The sequence below is a fragment of the Coregonus lavaretus genome (genome assembly GCF_964263955.1).
Source record: "Coregonus lavaretus genome assembly, chromosome: 30".
NCBI classification, from domain to species: domain Eukaryota; kingdom Metazoa; phylum Chordata; class Actinopteri; order Salmoniformes; family Salmonidae; genus Coregonus; species Coregonus lavaretus.
The window spans coordinates 9185953-9211622 of NC_140017.1; the positions used below are offsets into that span (position 1 = coordinate 9185953).

The 25670-nt window shown below is 46.4% G+C and overlaps 1 protein-coding gene across 1 annotated transcript; it reads right to left on the reverse strand.

Annotated features, from left to right (window-relative positions):
* Positions 1-238: 238 nt before the first annotated feature.
* On the reverse strand, positions 239-16363 carry fxyd6 (FXYD domain containing ion transport regulator 6). The gene is made up of 8 exons (XM_084147566.1): positions 16322-16363; positions 4051-4104; positions 2780-2803; positions 1022-1063; positions 803-895; positions 679-721; positions 511-560; positions 239-294 (listed from the first exon to the last, which is right to left on the reverse strand). The coding sequence occupies exons 2-8, from the start codon at positions 4097-4099 to the stop codon at positions 251-253; spliced, it is 345 nt and encodes a 114-aa protein (XP_084003692.1). The 5' UTR covers positions 4100-4104; positions 16322-16363; the 3' UTR covers positions 239-250.
* Between the last annotated feature and the right edge of the window lie 9307 nt (positions 16364-25670).

Sequence of the window (25670 nt, forward strand, 5' to 3'; positions counted from 1 at the left end):
TGATACTTAAGTATATTTTTGAAATTACATTTACTTTTGATACTTAAGTATATTTCAAATCAAATACTTTTACACTTTTCCTCAAGTAGTATTTTACTGGGTGACTTTCACTTTTACTTGAGTCATTTTCTATTAAGGTATCTTTATTTTTACTTGAGTATGACAATTGGGTACTTTTTCCACCACTGGTGGTTCAGTGGCAGATATGGTTGATCGTCGGTCAGGTGGGGGGCAGTCTGTTTGGGCTGACTCAGTTTTCAGCCTTAGCTTCAGGCTCTGGCTCTGGCTCCTTAGCTGTGTTTGGACAGAAGAGGGGGAACCAAGGAAACTCATATGACTTCATGAAAAGTCAGTCAGGTTGGGGTAGTCATTTCAAAGTGGCCGAAACAGGGGGGACCTAGGCATCGACTACAAAGAATAATTCCCAATGGTTGAACATAACTATGGATTGGTGTCAAGGGTGTTCTCAGGGGTGTGTGAGGGGTGAGTGGGTAGTGACAGTTGTCTCACCCTTGGACACGATTAGGGTCTCTGCCGTAGCCTCTTCGTCTCCAGGGGCCCTGCAATAGAACCAAGAGGACAGATGTTGGTTGTCATGGTGAACAGAGATGGAGAACACAGCCCCATAACATCAGAGCAGAAATGTAATCTACCAATCAGGCACAATTGCTGACTTACTTGGGCTTCTTCTCCTGATTGGAACTGCAGCGACATTTTCGGCCTAGAATGGACAACAAATCATTATCATGATCTTAATCAACAATCAAAGAGCATAAAATATGTGTGGCGTAGTTAGACTTACTGAAGTATGAAGACTTACTGAGGATGAGGAGGATGCCCAGCGTGAAGAGTACCACGCCAAAGACCAGTCCACAGATCCGCAGGCTATGATAGTCTACACAGAGACAGAGACACATAGAGAGGAGGGACATCTACTTATGAAAGTCTTCTTTCATGGCTATTGGAACATTGTCAGTTGATGGGAAAGAGCATCAAGATGCACTAACAGTGGTCTGCTTACCATAGACAAATGGGTTCACCTCTTTCTTTTCCTTTTTACCATCTGAAAATACAGGCACAGAGAAAGGCAAGGCAATGAGATACTAGCTGTATCGAACATCTAACAATCATAGCAGTTTTCAATGCTGTACATACAGTACCAGTCAAAAGTCAAAAGTTTGGACACACCTACTCATTCAAGGGTGTTTCTTAATTTTTACTATTTTCTACTTTGTAGAATAATAGTGAAGACATCAACACCATGAAGTAACAAATATGGAATCATGTAGTAACCAAAAAAGTGTTAAAGAAATCAAAATATATTTTATGTTTGAGTTTTTGAAATAGCCACCCTTTGCCTTGATGACAGCTTTGCATACTCTTGGCATTCTCTCAACCAGCTTCATGAGGTAGTCACGTGGAATGCATTTCAATTAACAGGTGTGCCTTCTTAAAAGTTAATTTGTGGAATTCCTTTCCTTCTTAATGCGTTTGAGCCAATCAGTTGTGTTGTGACAAGGTAGGTGGGGGTATACAGAAGATAGCCCTATTTGGTAAAAGACCAAGTACATATTATGGCAAGAACAGCTCAAATAAGCAAAGAGAAACAACAGTCCATCATTACTTTAAGACAGGAAGGTCAGTCAATATGGAACATTTCAAGAACTTTGAAAGTTTCTTCAAGTGCAGTCGCAAAAACCATCAAGCGCTATGATGAAACTGGCTCTCAAGAGGACAGCCACAGGACTGGAAGACCCAGAGTTACCTCTGCTGCAGAGGATAAGTTCATTAGAGTTACCAGCCTCAGAAATTGCAGCCCAAATAAATGCTTCACAGAGTTCAAGTAACAGACACAGCTCAACATCAACTGTTCAGAGGAGACTGTGTGAATCAGGCCTTTATGGTTGAATTGCTGCAAAGAAACCACTACTAAAGGACACCAATAAGAAGAGACTTGCTTGGGCCAAGAAACACGAGCAATGGACATTATAAATGTGTCCTTTGGTCTGGAGTCCAAATTTGAGATTCTTGGTTCAAACTGCCGTTTCTTTGTGAGACGCAGTGTGGGTGAACGGATGATCTCTGCATGTGTAGTTCCCACCGTAAAGCATGGAGGAGGAGGTGTTATGGTTTGGGGGTGCTTAGCTGGTGACACTGTCTGTGATTTATTTATAATTCAAGGCACACTTAACCAGCATGGCTACTATAGCATTCTGCAGCGATACGCTATCCCATCTGGTTTGGGCTTAGTGGGACTATCATTTGTTTTTCAACAGGACATTGACCCAACACACCTCCAGGCTGTGTAAGGGCTATTTTACCAAAAATGAGCGTGATGGATTGTTGCATCAGATGACCTGGCCTCCACAATCCCCCGACCTCAACCCAATTGAGATGGTTTGGGATGAGTCAACAAGTGCTCAGCATATGTGGGAACTCTTTCAAGACTGTTGGAAAAGCATTCCAGGTGAAGCTGGTTGAGAGAATGTGAAGTGTGCAAAGCTGTCATCAAGGCAAAGGGTGGCTATTTGAAGAATCTCAAATATCAAATATATTTTGATTTGTTTAACACTTTTTTTTTTCTACATGATTCCATATGTGTTATTTCATATTTTTAGATGTCTTCACTATTATTCTACAATGTAAAAAATAGTAAAAAATAAAGAAAAACCCTTGAATGAGTAGGTGTGTCCAAACTTTTGACTTGTAGTGTACCTAACAGCATAATGGGGCTGGGCTTAACATGGCTAAACACATTGATTACACACAGGTTACTCACCCTCAGCATTTGGGTCTGCTACTACTAAGAGAGAGAGAGAGAGAGGGAGAGAGAGACTCTTATGATTTCTTAGAACAGAATTCAAAATTCTGATGGTCTTTATTGGCTCTTATTTTAACTACAATAAGATGTCACATCCAGAGCTTGGATAGGGATCTTGACAGGTTACGGTATTCACATCCGGTTGTGAAATGGCACTGGCCGTGTGGATGATTCGTTGAATGGACCGTCTCAGTTATCCCCCTGTCCTCCTCCTCCCCTACTCTATTCTTCCAACCCTCGCTCCCTGTGTCAATTAATTTCCTAAATTCCCATCAGCAAACACTGTCCGGCCCATTGCACAAACCCCAGACCTTCTATCTGCTACACTACCCCATTATGTGTGTGTGTATGCGTGCGTGTGTGTGCACTCTACTCAGCATGTGTATTCACATCAACAGACAGGGAATCACACAGAATGGGGAGTCAGTGCATGAAAAACATTGAATTATAGTGGGAGGGAGATGAATGGAGGATAATGTACATCTAGAGATGGAGAAATGGAAGAGGGAAAAGGAGAGATGTATAGTCTGGAGACAGAAACGAGACAAAATAAGAAAGGGTGAAAGAAAGAGAAAACAGAACAGGCAGTGTGAACAAAACACAGATGAAAGAATGGAGAGGATACGGAACGGGTGTCAGGAAACATGGAAGGAGGGCAGGAAAAGAGGGAGGTCGAAAAGAATGTGAAGTGAACAGAGGTGGGAAGGAGGGCAGGAAAAGAGGGAGGTCGAAAAGAATGTGAAGTGAACAGAGGTGGGAAAACACAAAAGCAATAGAATGTGGAATGTTAGTCTGATTGACAAACAAGAAAGAGTGAGAGGCAAACAGTGTGGATAACACCAGAAGACATGACATGGATGGCTCAGTTGCTCTCTCAAGTGATGTATTGAACCTATGACTTCACGTTTAGATTCTTAACGGCATAACAAGAGTGTGGAAGAGTTACACAGTTCCTGTGTGTGTGTGTCACGGCCTAAATATACTTGTGATATACAATATATTACATTATACTTGGGATATACATATCAACACCCACACGCACTGTACAATGCATGCAAAGGTAGGAAGCCACAGTCTCCAGAATAAGTTAGTCCATTAATGTTCAGTCAAAACCCCATGCCTGCCATGTCATGACACGGCCCTCCCCTGTGTCTCCTGCCTCTCTGTGGATAGTGCGGTAGTCGTGCTGGTGTTGGTGGTAGTGGTGGAGGGGAGGAGGGGGCACTTACCAGCCACATACACCATGAGTGAAAAGAGGAAGAACAGAATAGTTTCCATGGTAACTGCAGAAAGAGAGAGAGAAATAAATAGAGCGAGAGAGAACCGTGTTAGTGGATTACATGCCACACACACATACACACCAAGACACACATGCTCACACAGACACATATGTAAGGTTGGAAAACGGCCCCCTCATTACCTCTCCCCCTTCTATTGAAACAACCTGTTGAGTAACCCCACTAACCTTTATTCTTGTTACATAACAATACATGTATAGAATATTGGAATGGACACTCTTGGAATGTTCCTAGTTCCCTATGGAGGCCAGAGTGAATTGGCCCACTTCCCCATATGTCACATACGTACACACATGTATATATATATATAATGTCACAAAGGACCACACACAGGCACAGATCACTAATTACCCTCATTACAAGTCAAGAGATGACAACGGAGCAATCTCTGAGAAATTGTTTCTTTAGTCCAGTATTGGTCTTTCAGGTTCCAAGTACCACAATCCTAAAATGGTGGATACCTCACATTAACTGGATCAATACCAATCAAGTGTCTCATTTTCAGTTACATTCTCAAACCAGTACTACACATACATCTTGGTGGGAATAGAAACTAGATGTAAAAGTTGCCAAGCTGCTGGAGAAATTAGAGTAACGGGTTGAAGATGAGCCAATTACAGACAAAATACAGATGGTTACAATACTACAGTAGAATACTTGTATTCAGGCTTTTTAAGGAAAGAAACTTGCCCTCCAGGCAAAGAGATGACAACAATCCCTCCATTACTTTTCCTCTCCTCTCCTAGCTTTTCTCGTCTCTCTATCCATTTATGTCCTCCATGCTATGTGCCCCACTTCTCATGGAGCATATCCTTTATTGATCCCACCATGCAGATTGTGGGGGAGAGAATACATTTGGCTAAACAGGACCTAAGTCATTAGCATATTTCCTTAGCATCACAGTCCAGATGCTGTTTGTGCAGCATTCCCTTAAAGACCTTGCCCTAGAAACAGCTTTAAGTGGCGAGCCCAGCCCCATGGCCACAGGTTGAAGTTTTTTGGGATGAATCATGTTCTGGAGGAAGGTAATTTGCTCAATGATAGGGCACTTGGTAGTAATTGAGCAACAAATGGCCTAATGAACTGGGAGAGAGTGGCTTCACAGCACACATGATGTTGTAATGTTGAATCCTGGCAATTATTCACAGAGCTACACATTTTACATATTTGTAATTCATGGCATTAAGAGCATTGCATGTAAAAGCCAAACTGACCTCTCAGTCTATGTCACGATCGTCGACTGATGAAGCGGACCAAGGCGCAGCGTGATAAGCGTACATTCTTTATTAGTGTACACAACACGAACCAAAACAATAAACAAACGATACGTGAAGTCCTAGGTTACAACAAAAACCTCTACGGAACAAGATCCCACAAAATACTAGTGCCAAACAGGCTGCCTAAGTATGGTCCCCAATCAGAGACAACGAGCTACAGCTGTCTCTGATTGGGAACCACCCTGGCCAACATAGATATAAACGATCTAGAACAAAAGCATAGAAAATGTAACAGAAACTCCACACCCTGGCTCAACATTTAAGAGTCCCCCGAGCCAGGGCGTGACAGTACCCCCCCCCCCAAAGGCGCGGACTGCGACCGCGCCACACCAACACAACGGGGTAGGGGCCGGGTGGGCATTCCGCCTTGGAGGCGGATCCGGCTCCGGGTGTGACCACCACTCTCTCTCTACCCCCCCGTAACGTCATTGGTCTGGTCTGGCCCCGCTGGCCGGAGCTGGACTGGACACCGGTGGAGCGGATTGCTCTGGCTCCGGTGTGGAGCAGCTGACCGGTGCCGGACCAGGCACCGGTGGAACAGGCACGGACCGTGCCGGACTGACGAAGCGCACCACTGGCTTGGTGCGGGGAGCAGGAACGGGCCGGACCGGGCTGACGACGCACACCACTGGCTTGGTGCGGGGAGCAGGACGGGCCGGACCGGGCTGACGACGCGCACCACTGGCTTGGTGCGGGGAGCAGGAACGTGCCGGACCGGGCTGGCGACGCGCACCACTGGCTTGGTGCGGGGAGCAGGAACGTGCCGGACCGGGCTGGCGACGCGCACCACTGGCTTGGTGCGAGGGGCAGGAACGGGCCGGACCGGGCTGGCGACGCGCACCACAGGCTTGGTGCGGGGAACAGGAACAGGCCGGACCGGGCTGACGACGCGCACCACAGGCTTGGTGCGAGGGACAGGAACAGGCCGGGCTGGACTGTGGAGACAGACTGGAGGTCTGGAGCGGAGAGCTGACACAACCCGTCCTGGCTGAATGCCTATTTCCACACAATCTGTGTGAGGCATCAGCACAGGACGTACAGGGCTGTGCACTCGTACTGGCACTACAGCACGTGGCACTGGCGCAGGATTTCCGGGACCGAGGAGGGGTATTGGAGGCCACGAGCGTTGAGCCGGTACACACGTGCGTGGTGCTAGCACAGGACGTACAGGACTGTGCCGGAACACTCGCGGCACAGTACGTGGCTCTGCATAACACGGAACCTGCCCAGTCTCACGCTGCCTAGCCTGAGTACGGGGAGTTGGCTCTGCTCTACCTCTAGGCTCCGCCAACCACCCTTCCAGCCCCCCAAACCTGGTGGCCTCCTCTCCTAGTCCGCCGAATCGTCCTGTAGCTGCCTCCAGCAGCCCCGTCGTCCATGCCGTGTGCCCCCCCCAAAAAAATTATTGGGGTTGCCTCTCGCGTGTCCGTCGTCGGCACGGTTGCCGCCATTTCTCCTCCCCTGCCTGGGCATTTACTTTTGCCCATGGCCCTCTGCCCGCGAATATGTCCTCCCAAGACCACCATTCGCCCACCTGGGACATCGCCAACTTCTCCTCCTGGGCACGCTGCTTGGTCCTCTGGTGGTGGGATCTTCTGTCACGATCGTCGACTGATGAAGCGGACCAAGGCGCAGCGTGATAAGCGTACATTCTTTATTAGTGTACACAACACGAACCAAAACAATAAACAAACGATACGTGAAGTCCTAGGTTACAACACAAACCTCTACGGAAAAAGATCCCACAAAATACTAGTGCCAAACAGGCTGCCTAAGTATGGTCCCCAATCAGAGACAACGAGCTACAGCTGTCTCTGATTGGGAACCACCCTGGCCAACATAGATATAAACGATCTAGAACAAAAGCATAGAAAATGTAATAGAAACTCCATACTCTGGCTCAACATTTAAGAGTCCCCCGAGCCAGGGCGTGACAGTCTAGTACAGTAAGTCTCTGTACACAGTTATGTGGATTCATTTGAGTCCGTAAACTGGCTGCATGTTTTACCTGGTTGCATGTTATCACTATTCTACCCAGTTACAGTATATGTGCATTATATTGAGATGGATTTTTTAGTGGACTATGAGATCAAACGGAGTTAATCACGAACATATAGGTAGAATTCTCTGTTGCTAGGCAATAACTTGAATGGTTCCTTTCACTAGGTTTGTGTGTGTGTAAAATGGGCATCTGACCTGTCATTGGGTCATTCTACAGTTGTCTTATTTTATCTTTGACTGCAACCAGACTATGACCCTGTGGCTTTCCTTATGCATATCCCTGGAACGAGCCAGGGTTGAACAGAGTTCAGGCTAAACCCTTTGTCTCTCCTTGGCTATCTTCTTGATTGATTACAGCATGATGGGGTGGGGTTTGTGTACGTTCGAGAGATTGAGTGTGGACCTGTCATGTCCAACAATCAATCTTCAGGTCAAGCCAGGGTGAACCAGGGTTGAACAGAGTTTAAAATTGAACATGATTGTTTTTGCATGACAAGGGTGTGATTGATTGTAATAATATTGTTTCTAAAATGAATGACAGTCAAATTTAGCCCTATCATAGACTAAGGGAGTGGGCGGAGCGGTAGAGAGCGGGAAACTGAAGATAATGGTAGGAGATCCTAAGAGGGAGGGGCTTTGAGCTGGGATGTGTGTGAATGGGAATACAGTGAGGGAAAAAAGTATTTGATCCCCTGCTGATTTTGTACGTTTGCCCACTGAAAAAGAAATGATCACTCTATAATTTTAATAGTAGGTTTATTTGAACAGTGAGAGACAGAATAAGAACATAAAAATCCAGAAAATCGCATGTAAGAAATGTTATAAATTGATTTGCAATTTAATGAGGGAAATAACTATTTGACCCCCTCTCAATCAGAAAGATTTCTGGCTCCCAGGTGTCTTTTATACAGGTAATGAGCTGAGATTAGGAGCACACTCTTAAAGGGAGTGCTCCTAATCTCAGTTTGTTACCTGTATAAAAGACACCTGTCCACAGAAGCAATCAATCAATCAGATTCCAAACTCTCCACCATGGCCAAGACCAAAGAGCTCTCCAAGGATGTCAGGAACAAGATTGTAGACCTACACAAGGCTGGAATGGGCTACAAGACCATCGCCAAGCAGCTTGGTGAGAAGGTGACAACAGTTGGTGCGATTATTCGCAAATGGAAGAAACACAAAAGACTGTCAATCTCCCTCGGCCTGGGGATCCATGCAAGATCTCACCTCGTGGAGTTGCAATGATCATGAGAACGGTGAGGAATCAGCCCAGAACTACACGGGAGGATCTTGTCAATGATCTCAAGGCAGCTGGGACCATAGTCACCAAGAAAACAATTGGTAACACACTACGCCGTGAAGGACTGAAATCCTGCAGCGCCTGCAAGGTCCCCCTGCTCAAGAAAGCACATATACAGGGCCGTCTGAAGTTTGCCAATGAACATCTGAATGATTCAGAGGAGAACTGGGTGAAAGTGTTGTGGTCAGATGAGACCAAAATCGAGCTCTTTGGCATCAACTCAACTCGCCGTGTTTGGAGGAGGAGGAATACTGCCTATGAACCCAAGAACACCATCCCCACCATCAAACATGGAGGTGGAAACATTATGCTTTGGGGGTGTTTTTCTGCTAAGGGTACTGGACAACTTCACCGCATCAAAGGGACGATGGACGGGGCCATGTACTGTCAAATCTTGGGTGAGAACCTCCTTCCCTCAGCCTGGGCATTGAAAATGGGTCGTGGATGGGTATTCCAGCATGACAATGACCGAAAACACACGGCCAAGGCAACAAAGGAGTGGCTCAAGAAGCAGCACATTAAGGTCCTGGAGTGGCCTAGCCAGTCTCCAGACCTTAATCCCATAGAAAATCTGTGGAGGGAGCTGAAGGTTCGAGTTGCCAAACGTCAGCCTCGAAACCTTAATGACTTTGAGAAGATCTGCAAAGAGGAGTGGAACAAAATCCCTCCTGAGATGTGTGCAAACCTGGTGGCCAACTACAAGAAACGTCTGACCTCTGTGATTGCCAACAAGGGTTTTGCCACCAAGTACTAAGTCATGTTTTCCAGAGGGGTGAAATATTTGTTTCCCTCATTAAAATGCAAATCAATTTATAACATTTTTGACATGCATTTCTCTGGATTTTTTTGTTGTTATTCTGTCTCTCACTGTTCAAATAAACCTACCATTAAAATTATAGACTGATCATGTCTTTGTCAGTAGGCAAACGTACAAAATCAGCAGGGGATCAAATACTTTTTTCCCTCACTGTATATAGACAGAGAGCGGAGAGGAAGAGGGAAGCTACTACTCTGCAGACCAGCTCGGCTTTGTTGAATTGTAATAAAGTCAATCTTGATTTTTCAAAAACTCTGGAAGAACTTTGATTTTAAATAAAGTATAGTGATTATTTTCCACAACAATATGCCTGCTGTTTTCTATATCCAGACAGGTTCTGGGTTATGACTGGGACCATAGCACTCAACCACCAGTCACTATGGAGCAGACATTAGTGGGTTGTTATATCTGACTCTGTGATGTTGTGTCTACTCCAACCACCCTCCTTAGCTGCACTAAGCAGAACAATATTGTATTCATGATCCTCTCATTCAGTCAGTCACGACCCATCCTGACCCTATAGCCCTGGTCTATTAATTAGAAGGAGATACACAGGCAGGAAGGAAGTCTACAGTGTGGATGGTGAGGAAAGGGTTAATCTGCTTGGTGATTGAGGCTTAACAGCTGCTACAACCTCAATAAAGAAGTTCCTGACACCATGAATCTCTGCTCTGTGACTTTGACCGTGAACTTTACATCCTCTCGTTGTTCAGTACAGCAGTTTTATCCTCTTCCTTATTCAATCATCACATCCTGTCCTATTTATCCATTTGGTATATATAGAGAGAGGAATAGAGGGATGGATGGATAGATGGAGGCATAGAGATATAAAGAGAGTGAGGAAGAGAGGAGCCCACGTAGAACTCTTACACATAGCTACCTTGCTAATGGTACTGATAGTGCATAAACACAGCGAGGGTAAAGGCTAAAGGCTAAGTGACACCTTGGATAATAATAATAATAATATGGCATTTAGCAGACGCTTTAATCCAAAGCGATTTACAGTCATGCGTGCATAAATTTTATTTGTGAATGGGTGGTCCCGGGGATCGAACCCACTACCTTAGCGTTACAAGCGCCGTGCTCTACCAGCTGAGCTACAGAGGACCACTGGATGACCTCTAGGGGGATTAGGCACCCTTATCAACACTCCAGAATGCTGCTACTAGTCTACACTATGTTAGACACAATAAAAACACAGGACTGAGGCATACAGTACAAGCTATAAATCCACCCAGCACAAAGGATTTACATTCAAAACCCTTTTATCCTTTTCAACAAGCTGAAAAGGAGGAATAGGAAAAGGATGACAGTGAATGGGGTGAGGGAGGAGGCTGTGGCATGATAGCAAATACATGCCACCGAGATCCATACAGTAGTGTTTACCTCAGAGTAGAATCTTTATATTGACAGTAGGGCTCTGCGATATAGCATAAAAATCATATTTTATGGGCGATTCACGATCTATATCTCTAAAGAAAAGGTCAAATGCACTGCATTTCAAACAGCCAGCAATAATCTAATGAATTAAGGGCTTTTGAAATTATACTTAGGCTACATTTTCCAGAATCAATGTTCATTGATACCCCTATTTTAGTAGTGTCTGCTCTGCGTGCAATTTGAGGAGGTAAGACTTAAAAAGGGTATTGTTAGAAAGGTTAACTTCTCCTCTATCACAGTAAAATAATGTCTCAGTGTGTTTTCGTGTCCATATGACCGATTCTGTTGGACCAAACCTCAAATGCGAATAACGAGTTGAAACCGCTTGTCAGAGAGGAAGACGTAATCTCCCGTCTGGACTACTGCAACTCGCTGTTGGCTGGCCTCCCTGCCTGTGCCATTAAACCCCTACAACTCATCCAGAATGCCGCAGCCCGTCTGGTGTTCAACCTTCCCAAGTTCTCTCACGTCACCCCCCTCCTCCGCACACTCCACTGGCTTCCAGTTGAAGCTCGCATCCGCTACAAGACCATGGTGCTTGCCTATGGAGCAGTGAGGGGAACGGCACCTCTGTACCTTCAGGCTCTGATCAGTCCCTACACCCAAACGAGGGCATTGCGTTCATCCACCTCTGGCCTGCTGGCTCCCCTTCCTCTGCGGAAGCATAGCTCCCGCTCAGCCCAGTCAAAACTGTTCGCTGCTCTGGCACCCCAATGGTGGAACAAGCTCCCTCACGACGCCAGGACAGCGGAGTCACTCACCACCTTCCGGAGACATTTGAAACCCCACCTCTTTAAGGAATACCTGGGATAGGATAAAGTGTTCCTTCTAACCCCCCCCAAATTGTAAAGTGGTTATCCCACTGGCTATAGGGTGAACGCACCAATTTGTGAGTCGCTCTGGCTAAGAGCGTCTGCTAAATGACGTTAATGTGCCCTTGAGCAAGGCACTTAACCCTAATTGCTCCTGTAAGTCGCTCTGGATAAGAGCGTCTGCTAAATGACTAAAATGTAAATGTAAATCTTTGTTGTTGTGAGTGGAAAGGGGAGGGACTTGGTGTGTGTGTACATGGGAAGGTGCACACGGCACAGAAGGAGTGAAGGAGATGAGACGAAAAAGACAACATGAGAACAAGCTGGACATAAACGTTCAAGAAAACGGAAAAAATAAAATTATTGCGATACAGGCATTTGGAATTGCGCTAAAACATACATTCTAATTAATTGCATTAATTCTATATATCGCCTAGCCTTAACTGACAGTGAGGAATGACCTGCTGTCTACTGTCTAACGACAAGGACCAGTGGGAAAGTGCAATACAACCAGTTCAACCTCTCAGATCAGAGGTTGCCAAGTTGGCCGTATCTCTCAGAATCCCGTGGGGAAGCTGCTGTTTGGGGAGTGGCACTGCCAGCCAGACCAGTGCTAGTGACAAACACTCAAGTTCATCTCCCTTGTTAGAAATGAGAAGTGCCACCCGATGCACTGGCCTCTATGCCTCTCCTTAACCTACTTTTGTCACTCCATTGTTTGTCGGTGTCGCGTTTCAGTCCCGTGGTGCTGCCAGCACTGCCCTTTGTCTGAGGGACAAGGGAAGGGTAGGGAAGAGGGGGAAAGGCAAGCAGAAACTGAGGCAGAAGCAGCGGTATCCTCAGGTGAAGTCGGTGTAGACATCTACAGAAGCAACAAACCCAGGGAGGGAGCTATGACTCAAGCCCAAGACATGAATGATGAATTATGCATGTGGAAGAAGACAGACAGGGAGGGAAAAACAATCGAAATAAACATCATAGTGGAAATGCTGTCGGGTGTTGTGACCCGTTGTTTATCTTCCTTGTCTGTGTGAGTGTGAATCTTTTCACACCTGAATGCTCACGCCTTTGTTTGCAAGTGTCTAGGCCATTATCAAACCTACACTCTTAGAAAAAAGGGTTCCAAAAGGGTTTTTCGGCTGTCCCTATAGAAGAACCCTTTCTGGTTCCAGGTAGAACCCTTTTTGGTTACAGGGTTCTACATGGAACTCAAAAGGGTTCTACCTGGAACCAAAAAGGGTTCTTCAAAGGGTTCTCCTATGGGGACAGACGAAGAACCCTTTTAGGTTCTAGATAGCACCTTTTTTTCTAAGAGTGTAGAGTGTATGGCTTTGTGGAATGATATCTGGGAGCGTTGTGACCTAATCGCTGGAGCTTGTTTTCTCTCTGGATCTTACCCATTATGGATATTACTATGTCAATTTGACACTGATTACTATCTCTCTGGGACACACAGGCTCATGTAAAAGTTCCCATATCTAGGTGTTTGGGAGGTAGGTCAGGTGTTGATTGGCATTTGGAGAGTGCAGAATGAGAATATATCTACCCCATCTCTCTGTCTCACTGACTCTGGGAACAAAAAAAAAATGCTACTCTTACCTGAGACAAACCCCTCTATTACTGACAATATGATTTTAGAGTACCTCTCTGGTGATGAAATATACATGTAACTACGAAAATAAATAGGGTGTTGGGCTACCACGAGCCACCAGAACAGCTTCAATGCGCCTTGGTATAGATTGTGTAGAAGTGTCTGGAACTCTTTTGGAGGGATGCGACACCCTTCTCCCATAAGTGTTCAATTGGGTTGAGATCTGGTGACTGAGACGGCCTTGGCATATCGTTTTCATGCTCATCAAATCATACAGTGACCACTCGTGCCCTGTGAATGGGGGGGCATTGTCATCCTATGGAGGCATAGCCATTATCATCCTGGACGAGATGGATAGAAATGGTTCACCATAGGTTGAAGGTGATCACCCAGAATGGCTGTGTATTTATTGACGTTTACCTTGCCCTTCTAAGGGGCTAGCTACCAGAATCCTCATTTACTGAAATGTTTCCCTTATTTTGGCAGTTACCTGTAGCTCTCCACAATGCAGCTGCCTCTGATTAGCTCTCAGGTGTGTGTGTGTGTGTGTGTGTGTGTGTGTGTGTGTGTGTGTGTGTGTGTGTGTGTGTGTGTGTGTGTGTGTGTGTGTGTGTGTGTGTGTGTGTGTGTGTGTGTGTTTTTGTGTGTGTGTGTGTGTGTGTGTGTGTGTGTGTGTGTGTGTGTGTGTGTGTGTGTGTGTGTGTGTGTGTGTGTGCCTCATCTGTCGCTCTACTACAACTTGCTCATTCTCATTATGTGATCCAGCATTATTATAATAAAACCCAAACAGAACAAGCAAATGATGAATTTGGGCAAAATACAGGTCATCAATATCCTTTCTGGAGCAGGAACCATGGCTTATGGCTTAACATATTTGCCATCATGATGATAGTAAATCTCCATGACAACAAGACATTGGACGTGCCTCCTGCCATGGTGCCGGGATATTGCTATGGCAACCATTTCCATCAGGTGACTACTATTTGAAGTACCAAATACTGTCGGTGAGGGATGTGTGCTGAGGGGAGGGAAGTGGGCTCAAGATAGTATCATCAAGAAACATTTTAGTACGTGAGGAGAGGAGAAAGGGGTGGGGCACCGTGATTCAAATGTTAAGTCATGTGTGTTCACGCTCAACATAAGCCTTTATTCAACAGTGTCTTTCCACTGGAAGAGTGCCTTTTCATATTTTAAGTAGAAATATATTATATTAAGTGCCCTTTAATTAATATAGACCACATGGAAAATTCTATAAATCAGATTTTATTATGATACAAATAGTTGCTAAAGTGACAAAATTCGGCATTTTGACATTGAGAAGATTTTAACACACTTAACTCCAACGTTTCTCCAAGTTCTCCTCATCGTTGTAAAGCCCTAGTTATTTTGTTGCTTTGACAAAGTCCTTTTTGAAGATTATAATTTACTTCATGTGATTAGTGATTCATCCAATCTCATGAAATGTCTGTCCTTATTTTATGATCAACCCTGCTATGTGAACTGAACTCTCGTTTTAATATGGTGAAACTATTAATTTCTAAAATATTTTTTCAAAAGAAACATTGCACATCTAATAGTCAGATCATAGTTAAAGCAGGTGAGCTGATTCTACTCCTTTTGGTAATGTTCTGGTGTTTTGTGGTGGAAAACTGAGCGAGTCGACCATAACACATTAACCCTGTTACCCAGAAAGACCGGCTATAAATGAACATGTTTTTGTGAAGCTTGCGTTCAACTGCCCCTCCCTATTGCACACAACAAGCTTCCATTCCCCCTGTCACATGGGGATTGATGGCTTATTTAACATGAATTTATCAACTCTGTTACAGTCAACCCTGTTACTCTATTTGGCACTTAATAGGCACTTACTATAGTCATTTTTCAATTTAACCTCGATATGCTAAAACGTGTTTTTTATTTAGTCGAACATGTGTTGTTTATGAAAGAATGTTAAAATAAATGAAATAGACTAAAGTACACTACCCAAAAGGTTCTCATTTGGTGGAACGACCCAACAGCTCATGACAACCACATTAACATAAGTGTCTCAGTTTTATTATTGTAGCCTACCTATCACATAGGCTTACCATCATCCGCGGATAAGCTTTTTTCGCGCACCAGACCGCTGCCCAAATGGAGACAGGGAGGAACAATAACTCCCGAATAATTGTATCAGTTGGTATATTATAGCATTGCCTATAGTGTGTCTCTGGTGTTACCTACATTACGAACTAGACGTAGTTTGCATAACTTGTGCATGAGTGTGTTTTAGAATATTCAAAGCCGAGATAGTTTAGCTCATCATGGACACCGTGCCTAACCCGAGCTCCGCGAGTCTGCCACTTTCTCCGATCCTAACCTGTGCCAGTATTGTGGACAGAGGAGTTTTCAAGCGCTTCAAATAATTCGTTCTACATACCATTTAGACCTATTTAGCCTAGGACTAATTATACAAACTGTTGCATGTTTCTGCTCTGCTGCACTGCACGAAACGACTTGGCTGACCTAACATCATACACTGCCACTGTGAAAAGGACACACCCTCACCGCGCTAGAATAGATGAGATACAAAACAAGTCGACACTACATAGCTCAGGCCCATTTGAAAAAAGATAATGCTTATACAGACGTTATTTTTGCAAAATAATATAAAATGCAATGAGTTTTTTCATTTTTTATATCCATCATGCAGCTTATATTAGGCATGCGCAGGCCTACACACATTGAGACAAGTTGAAGTTCTCAATACATAATTCACATAAATATTTCAGAAAATTAAATGTTGCCTATATTATTTATTAGCCAATACACCTCACTCACGTTAAAACCCACATATTTGAGCAGAAACCAGATTCCAAACATTTAGCTCCAACTGGGCAGACAGTAACACACTGTAAATATGAGCACGCACACGCCCCTTTTAAATTATATCGAAAAACAAACATGCCCATCTTATCTTCTTACCTCTTTCTATTTTCTTGACGTTGACCTACAAATTGATTGACCCCAATCCAATCAATGACAATGATCAATGTTCAGCTTCTTGTTCAGCTTCTTCTCTCAAAGCGTTTTTATTGTTCCAATTTTTATGATCTGTGCCTTCTCACTGTTCAGTTGCAGTCCACAAAGGGTTCTTGATCGAGTCGCGCTCTTAGAATGCAAAACGTAAGAATAGTTTGCCAATGTCTTTGTTGGAGAATCTCAATGTTTCTTCTGTTTTTATTGATTCCAAAACGTCTCTTGATGTCTATCACTTTATGTCTGTCTCTCACTCTCTCTGTCTCTGTTGATGTTTGTGAGCATCTAGCCATCTACCCGTAGCTTTGCGCGCGTCTCCCCGTCGGTGAATGTGGTACCCAATCGATTGTGTTTTAGATGTAAGCTACAGTGTATTATGTGTTAAACCATCAATATTGGGAGACTAGAGAGAGAGATTTACATTAGGGAGCAGTCGAAATGTACACAATTGTTACCTATAGGACAATGGGGGAGGGTCATGCTTTTTCAATTTCAGTCAGGGGGGGGGTTTAGTATTTTTTTTATTTAGTCCAAGGGAGGGTCATGTCATTTTTAATCGATTAAAATGTGATACTGCTCAGGGTTTGAGAAGAGAGACAGAGAGAGAGAGAGAGAGAGAGAGAGAGAGAGAGAGAGAGAGAGAGAGAGAGAGAGAGAGAGAGAGAGAGAGAGAGAGAGAGAGAGAGAGAGAGAGAGAGAGAGAGAGAGAGAGAGAGAGAGAGAGAGAGAGAGAGAGAGAGAGAGATTGATTTGCATTAGGGAGCAGTGGCAATGTACACAAATGTTACCTGGAGGAAAATAGTGCTAGGTCATGTTTTTTCAATTTCAGTCAGTGGGAGGGTTTAGTATTTCAAAAATTTAGTCCAGGGGAGGGTCATGTAATTTGTAATTGATCAAATGTCCTATTGCTCAGGGTTTGAGAATGAGTTGCTTATTATAGTATCTCGATGTGTGCCCGATGATGACCCTCATCCCTGTTTCTCTGCTGGGCGTGCAATATCAAGAGCACCTATTGTGGTCTCAATAAAATGATCCATAGGCTATAGGCTATACTACATGCTATACTATAGGCTGGCTATACTATAGGCTATACTATACTATAGGCTATACTATACTACATGCTATACTATAGGCTACACTATAGGCTGGCTATATTATAGGCTATACGATAGGCTATATGAAGAGCATGCTCGGAGAAGCACAGGGCAAAGTTATATTTCTAAAAAAAGGTACTTCCTGAGTTTTTGCGCTCTTGGGATGGTGTATATAAAACTAGGCTACACTGCATTACACACTGCAATGGATAGGCCTTCCCAATCATGAGCCCCAGCCTGTCTTGCTTTTGCTGATGTAACAACGAGCTCTCACAGTTTCACGTCAGAATTAGATTTTCATCCATGTTTCTCAAACTTCCAATTTTGAAGTTGTTCCAAATGTGAAATTTCAAAGTGATTAAGGTTACATTTAGGCATCACCTCCAAATTTTTCAGGTTAGGGTTAAGTTTAGGGATTAACTCCGAAATCTTAAGGTTAGTCATTAACCCCTGAATGGTTAAAATAAGGGTTAAGGTTTGGGATAAGCTTAAAACAGAAATATCAAAAACAACTTTCTATCACTGGATTAGAAAATGCAACTTTTGGCACCAGAGGCAAATGCTTACCTACTTGAAGGTAACAGCGCTCACTGTTGCCCCTAGTGTCCGGTTTCCATGTCATCTCCCGACGTCCTCAGACATGGATGGATGTCGAATACTGACTTGTATCACAGTTGACCTGGCTGGATGTAAACCCTTTTGTGCTGCCTAACCAATGACTGTGCTGTGTATGGTGGCACTTCAGAAGGTGAGTGAAAGGCTTATTCCAGACACAATTTTTTATTTGTCCAAAAAATTCAATATCTGTGCACGCAGACTTGGCCTACTGATGTCCTGTTCAGTTTGAGAGGGAGACCATGAAGAAGAGGAGGAGGACTGGCGGTAAGCTTTCTACTGCTATAATTGATTTGAATGAAAACAATGTTTCGTTGCCCATAATGAAGCTATTTATCATAGTTATTGACCTCACAATAAGCCATATTTGAGTAATTTACATAACTTACATTACTATGAAGTGGCAGCCATGGAAATGAACAGTGCATGGGTGCTGAAAGTAGGCTAATTCGAGAAGGCCTAACTAATTTAAACAGTCTTCATTTTAATTTGACTTTAGGCTACTAACAACAAGAGGGCTTTGTGTTGGAGCCTATTTCTTCCTATTCAAGAAATAAGAGGTAGCCCTACCTGTTTGACAGACAAAATTATAGTCTACTATCCGTAGATTTGGATTTTGTCAGTCAATTCCTTCAGTCACCATGCACTACTTAAATATCTCAGTGTCAGTGAAGAGCTTGGTGTGTTAAGCTAAAACCAGGGCTCGAATTGAGGGGGTATGTGAGGGTATTTTGGCTTTTTGTTAAAGAATATGGCTAAAAGCATAGGCCTACCCCTTGTTAGTTTAAGATTAAAAATAAATCAAACATACTTAGAATTAAATAATAATAATGAAATGAAAAATGCCTTATTAGGCTTTACAGTCATTCTAAAGTGCCTTTGAATTCACTTTTAGAAACACAAGTTTAGCCAGTCTTTAGTTTGAGGATCATGCGGTGAGCTATGCATACCTAATTTGTTCATGTAGCCTAGCAGATGCTCATATATTCCCATGCCACAGTCAACACAAATCTATTTTATAACAACAATATCATGGAATAAAATAGAATACATTTGAAAATGATAGTTTCCCACATGAAAAACAGTTACAAGTGCATATCGGCCTACCTGATGATATGCGGCTGCTGTCATGAGCCTCTCACTCCACCGGGTTACCACCTTAATTTTCTTCCACTCTGCTCACCACTCTCTCTACTCAGCCTAACTAGCTCCACCTGTCCCTGCTCTGCTCTGCTCTAATTACTCTGCCAGCTGCGCTGCATTACCCACTACCTCTCCCAGTATTTAAGGCCCTGTCTTTCAGCTCTCCGGTGTCAGATCGTCTGCAAAGCTCACACCCGGAACCTGTTTGCTCGCGCTTCTGGCTCACCCTGGTTTTGTGACCCCGGACCTGCCTGATTTTTGGATACTCTTCTGCCCCAGGAGATCCAGACCTGCTTCTGCCATAACGACTCCTGACTACTCTTCAATCCCGGTAACTCTGACCAGCCTTCTGCCTTGCTACTACGTATTTTGGATTTCCCTTGAACTGTACTGCTGCCTTGTTTCATTCCGCCCTGTTGTGTCTGTGTCTCCCCCTCCCAGGACTTCTGGACCACCCACCACCGGCTTCATAGGACGCATCGCTGCCACTGGGGGGGGCACAGACCCAGCACATTGGACGGGATCCCTGTTACCCCTGGAGCCTTCATTCACTCCCTACTTCCCTTTTCCCTTAAGTTTTAATAAACTTTCTGGTGTGATGCAATTGTGGTCCTCTGGTCGTCTGTCTGAACCGTGACAGTACGATCTGACCATTATGGACTCAGCGCACACTTTCCCCGACATGGAAACCGATGAGCATGAGCAGCAGTTCCAGCAACAGCAACAACTCGCCATGATCATTCAACTCCTCACCAACCTTACCCCAGCCAGTCTGCCCACCAGCCCTGCCCCCGAGTTACCTGCCCCGGTCATTGCAGCCGCTGCTCCGGAACCCAAGATTGGAAACCCCGAGCGGTTCAACGGCGATTCAACCCAGGTCCGGCCATTCCTGACTAGCTGCCGACTTCAGTTCTCCTTGCAGCCAAGGACCTTCGCCACGGAGGGGGCTAAAGTTGGGTATGCCATCACTCACCTGACGGGCCGAGCTCGACTCTGGGGAACAGCAGAGTTCGAACGTCAAACCCCCGCATGTGCAACCTTCGACCTGTTTGCTGAGGAGATGCTGAAGGTGTTTGACCTGGATTCACCAACCGCAGAGGCGTCTCGTGAACTGTTCAGTATTCGACAAGGCAGACGTGCAGTCGCAGACCATTCCATCGACTTCCGAACCCTGGCTAGACGAAGTTCTTGGAACACACCATCGTTGGTGGACGCGTTCTTCCATAGTTTGGCTGACTATATCAAGGACGAGTTGGTCTCCCATGAACTGCCTTCCACTCTTGATGAAGCCATCGCACTGACTGTCAGGATCGACAGAAGGATACAGACCCGTCGTCGTGAGAGGGGGCGCCAAGGTCCACCTACTACCGGCATTCGGAGAGATCCGACTGGGCTCCTGTCATCTACTGCCACTCACCCAGGTCAGCTTGATCAGTCTGAGCCTAGGGAGATTGGGCGAGCCTCTCTCACTCCTGCAGAGCGCCAGCGCCGCTTCACCTCAAACCTCTGCCTCTATTGTGGAGGTGATGGACATCGTGTGGTAACCTGCCCTTTAAAGGGTCGAAGCTCACCGGGCATAGGGGGAGTCCGGTTGAGTTCAATGACCATCCAGTCCTCCGACCGCAAACCCCTGCTGCAAGTTCACCTCCGCCTCTCTGACTCAACTCACACCCTGGCTGCTCTGGTGGATTCTGGCGCCGAAGCCAACATAATGGACATCAAGCTGGCACGCCAACTGGGACTGGAGAACCTCCGTTTGACACCTCCTATTCCTGCCCGGGCACTGGACGGACACTTACTCGGATCGGTCACTCATGTCACGGCCCCGGTCTCGATGGGTCTGTCCGGAAACCATCAAGAAACTATCCAGTTTCACCTGCTCCCCTCTCCAGGCCAACCCCTCATCCTGGGTTACCCATGGCTCCGCCGGCACAACCCTCAGCTCGACTGGGTGACCGGGGTGATCAGGGAGTGGGGAGAGGACTGCCACCGAACCTGCCTGCTTGCTGCCGCACTACCCCCTCGGCCAGTACCTACTAACTCCGCTCCTGACCTCTCCAATGTCCCAGAATGCTACCATGGTCTCAGAGAGGTGTTTAACAAAGCAAGAGCCACATCTCTGCCCCCTCACCGACCGTACGACTGTGCCATCGACCTCCTCCCTGGAACAGCCCCTCCAAAGGGTCGTCTTTATTCGTTGTCTGCTCCTGAAAGAAAGTCCATGGAGGACTACATCAATGGCTCTCTGTCCGCAGGATTAATCCGTTCATCTTCATCTCCTGCTGGTGCTGGCTTCTTCTTTGTGGGGAAGAAGGACGGATCTCTTCGCCCCTGCATCGACTACAGGGGACTCAACGACATCACAGTGAAGAACCGTTACCCTCTGCCTCTGCTCACCTCTGCTTTTGAGTTGCTCCAGGGAGCCACTGTTTTTACCAAGTTGGATCTCAGAAACGCTTACCACCTAGTGCGGATCCGGGAGGGAGATGAATGGAAAACCGCATTCAATACACCAACAGGCCACTACGAGTATCTGGTTATGCCTTTTGGCCTCACCAATGCTCCTGCTGTGTTCCAGGCTCTAGTGAATGATGTACTGCGGGACATGTTAAACAAGTTTGTCTTCGTTTACCTGGATGACATCTTAATCTACTCCAGAAACCTGTCTGAACACACCCGCCATGTCCAGCAAGTCCTTCATCGTCTTCTGGAGAATTCCCTCTACGCCAAGGCAGAGAAATGTGAGTTTCACGTCAAGACAGTGGCCTTCCTGGGGTACATAGTGGCAGAGGGAAGTATCCAAATGGATCCTGCCAAAGTATCAGCAGTCACTTCATGGCCAGTTCCGGAGAACAGAAAGAAGCTGCAACAGTTTCTGGGGTTTGCTAACTTCTATAGAAAGTTTATCCGGAACTACAGTACCGTTGCTGCCCCTCTCACTGCTCTAACCAGCACCAAGCAACCCTTCACCTGGACCCCAGCAGCCGACAAAGCCTTCAGTACCCTCAAGGTGAGGTTCACCTCCGCTCCCATCCTCCAGATGCCTGATGTGGACCGGCAATTCATTGTGGAGGTGGACGCCTCGGATGTGGGAGTTGGTGCTGTGATTTCTCAGTGGGCTGCGGAGGATAGGAAGCTCCATCCCTGTGCCTTTTTCTCACGTCGGTTGTCCCCCTCTGAGTGCAATTACGACATAGGGAACCGTGAGCTGCTGGCTGTGAAGCTTGCCTTGGAGGAGTGGCGTCACTGGCTGGAGGGGTCCACCATTCCATTTCTCGTTTGGACCGATCATAAGAACTTGGAGTACATCCGCACGGCCAAACGGTTGAACTCCAGGCAGTCCCGCTGGGCCCTGTTCTTCACCAGGTTTAATTTCACTCTGTCATACCGGCCTGGATCACGCAACACCAAGCCAGACGCCCTCTCCCGTCAATTCCAGAAGGATGACACCCCCTCCAAGGACCCTGTGTCGATTCTGCCAAGTCCCTGCATCGTTGCAGCTCTGACCTGGGCGGTTGAGGAACAGGTGCTGGAGGCTCTCCGTAACCAGCCAGGTCCCAGCACTTGCCCAGCTGACCGCCTTTTTGTCCCCGAAGACCTGAGGTCCCAGGTCGTTCAGTGGGGACATGACTCCCGCCTAGCTTGTCACCCTGGCTCCACCCGCACTTACAACCTGCTCGCCCAGAGGTTCTGGTGGCCCTCTCTGAGAAAGGATGTACGGGAATTCGTCCAAGCCTGCCCCATCTGCAACCAACACAAGTCGTCCTGCCAGCCCCCAGCCGGATTGCTGCAGCCCCTGCCTGTGCCCAGACGTCCCTGGTCTCACATCGCCCTTGACTTTGTCACGGGGCTGCCCCCTTCAAGTGGCATGACCGTCATTCTCACCATAGTTGACCGTTTCAGCAAGATGGCACACTTCATTCCCCTCCCCAAGCTCCCAACCGCCAAGGAGACCGCCCAGGTGGTCCTGGAACACGTCTTCCGGATCCACGGACTGCCAAAGGATGTAGTTTCTGACCGTGGTCCACAATTCTCCTCCGCTTTTTGGAAGGAGTTCTGTCACCTGCTGGGAGCCACAGTCAGTCTGACTTCCGGGTTCCATCCCCAATCCAATGGGCAGTCAGAGCGGGCTAATCAGGAGCTCGAGAAGGCACTGCGATGCATGACTTCACGCAACCCCCACTCCTGGTCGCAGCAATTGACATGGGTGGAGTACGCACACAATTCTCTGACCTGCTCTGCCATCGGTATGTCCCCTTTCCAATGTGTTTATGGATACCAGCCTCCTCTATTTGCCAGCCAGGAAGAGGAGGTTACTTGCCCATCTGCACTTGCTTTTGCCCGTCGATGTCGCCGCACCTGGTCACAAGCCCGAGCCACACTCCTCAGATCCGTTGCCAGCTACACTACCGGGGCCAACCGTCGGAGAATTCCTGCTCCCACCTACCATGTTGGTCAAAGGGTGTGGTTGTCATCGAAGAACCTGCCACTCAGGGTGGAGTCGCAGAAGCTGGCACCTCGGTTCATTGGCCCATTCCCTATCATAAGAGTGATTAGCCCAACTGCTGTCCGGCTCCAACTGCCTAATTCCCTGAGGGTGCACCCCACTTTCCATGTGTCTAAGATTAAGCCCATCCATGAGAGTCCGCTGGTCCCTGCTGCGCCTTGTCCTCCTCCTCCACGGCTCGTCGATGGTGGTCTGGTTTACACCGTCCGCCGCCTGCTTCGGTCCAGACGGAGGGGTAGGGGTCTCCAGTACCTCATTGACTGGGAGGGCTATGGACCTGAGGAAAGGACCTGGGTGCCAGCTAGTCGGATTGTGGATAGGACTCTCATCACCGCTTTCCACCAACGGCATCCTGATCAACCTGCAATCCGTAGGGGCCGCCCCAGAGGGGTCCCTAACCGTCCTGCCCGCTCGGCTTCCTGTCCTGTGCCTGATCCTGTCTCGGGACCTGTCCCATCTCCCGACCACGGCCCTCCGGCTTCCTCCGAGGATGAGGACGTTCACTCGGACCGTTCGGAGGAGTTCTAGCCCTCCTCCGGCTCCCCTCCTCCCGCCCGGCGTGGTGTTGCTCTTGGGACTTCTGGGGCCGTCCCTTGGGGGGGGGGTTCTGTCATGAGCCTCTCACTCCACCGGGTTACCACCTTAATTTTCTTCCACTCTGCTCACCACTCTCTCTACTCAGCCTAACTAGCTCCACCTGTCCCTGCTCTGCTCTGCTCTAATTACTCTGCCAGCTGCGCTGCATTACCCACTACCTCTCCCAGTATTTAAGGCCCTGTCTTTCAGCTCTCCGGTGTCAGATCGTCTGCAAAGCTCACACCCGGAACCTGTTTGCTCGCGCTTCTGGCTCACCCTGGTTTTGTGACCCCGGACCTGCCTGATTTTTGGATACTCTTCTGCCCCAGGAGATCCAGACCTGCTTCTGCCATAACGACTCCTGACTACTCTTCAATCCCGGTAACTCTGACCAGCCTTCTGCCTTGCTACTACGTATTTTGGATTTCCCTTGAACTGTACTGCTGCCTTGTTTCATTCCGCCCTGTTGTGTCTGTGTCTCCCCCTCCCAGGACTTCTGGACCACCCACCACCGGCTTCATAGGACGCATCGCTGCCACTGGGGGGGGCACAGACCCAGCACATTGGACGGGATCCCTGTTACCCCTGGAGCCTTCATTCACTCCCTACTTCCCTTTTCCCTTAAGTTTTAATAAACTTTCTGGTGTGACGCAATTGTGGTCCTCTGGTCGTCTGTCTGAACCGTGACAGCTGCTGTGTTAAACAACGAGTGGCTTTTTCTTGATTTCATTGATGATCAGACACTTCAGTTGTAACTGGTTCTGTTGTGCTACATTTTTACAGTTGATAGACAACTTTAGCACTGTTAAAAACTTAGACTATCCTCTTTTTTAACAATAGCCTGTATAGAAATCAAAGTGTCTACGGTGCTGCAGCATGTGCTCATTCGTTGTCATGCTCTGTTGTGGTATTAAAAAAGTCTCTGCTTGTCTCCAGTCATGTAAAATGAATTGCATGAAATGCGTTTATGAAAGGCAATTTTTTATCAGACCACAAATAAGATAATAGATTCACGAGGTGCTTTTATTATAATGGATATATTTTCAACCCTACCCTTATCCGGGGTGGTCTGCGAATCCACAGCCTTCTGGGTACTTTGCCATGTAATCCTTACAAAACTAAGAAAAGTTTCTAAAACTGCTTATCTAAGGCTCTGGTCTGTCCTAGGAGTAAGGGTAAATGGTAGGCATGTTCCCTGCTATCCACTTTATGTTTTAATTATTATTTTGGGTATAGGGGAGGGTCAATTGTATTTTTTCAAGCGTTCAGGGAGGGTAGGGTAAAAATATTATACTATTGCACTAAAAGGTGATATCCACCTTAGTCAACAATAAGAAAGAGACTAGAAAGGAGTCCTGTG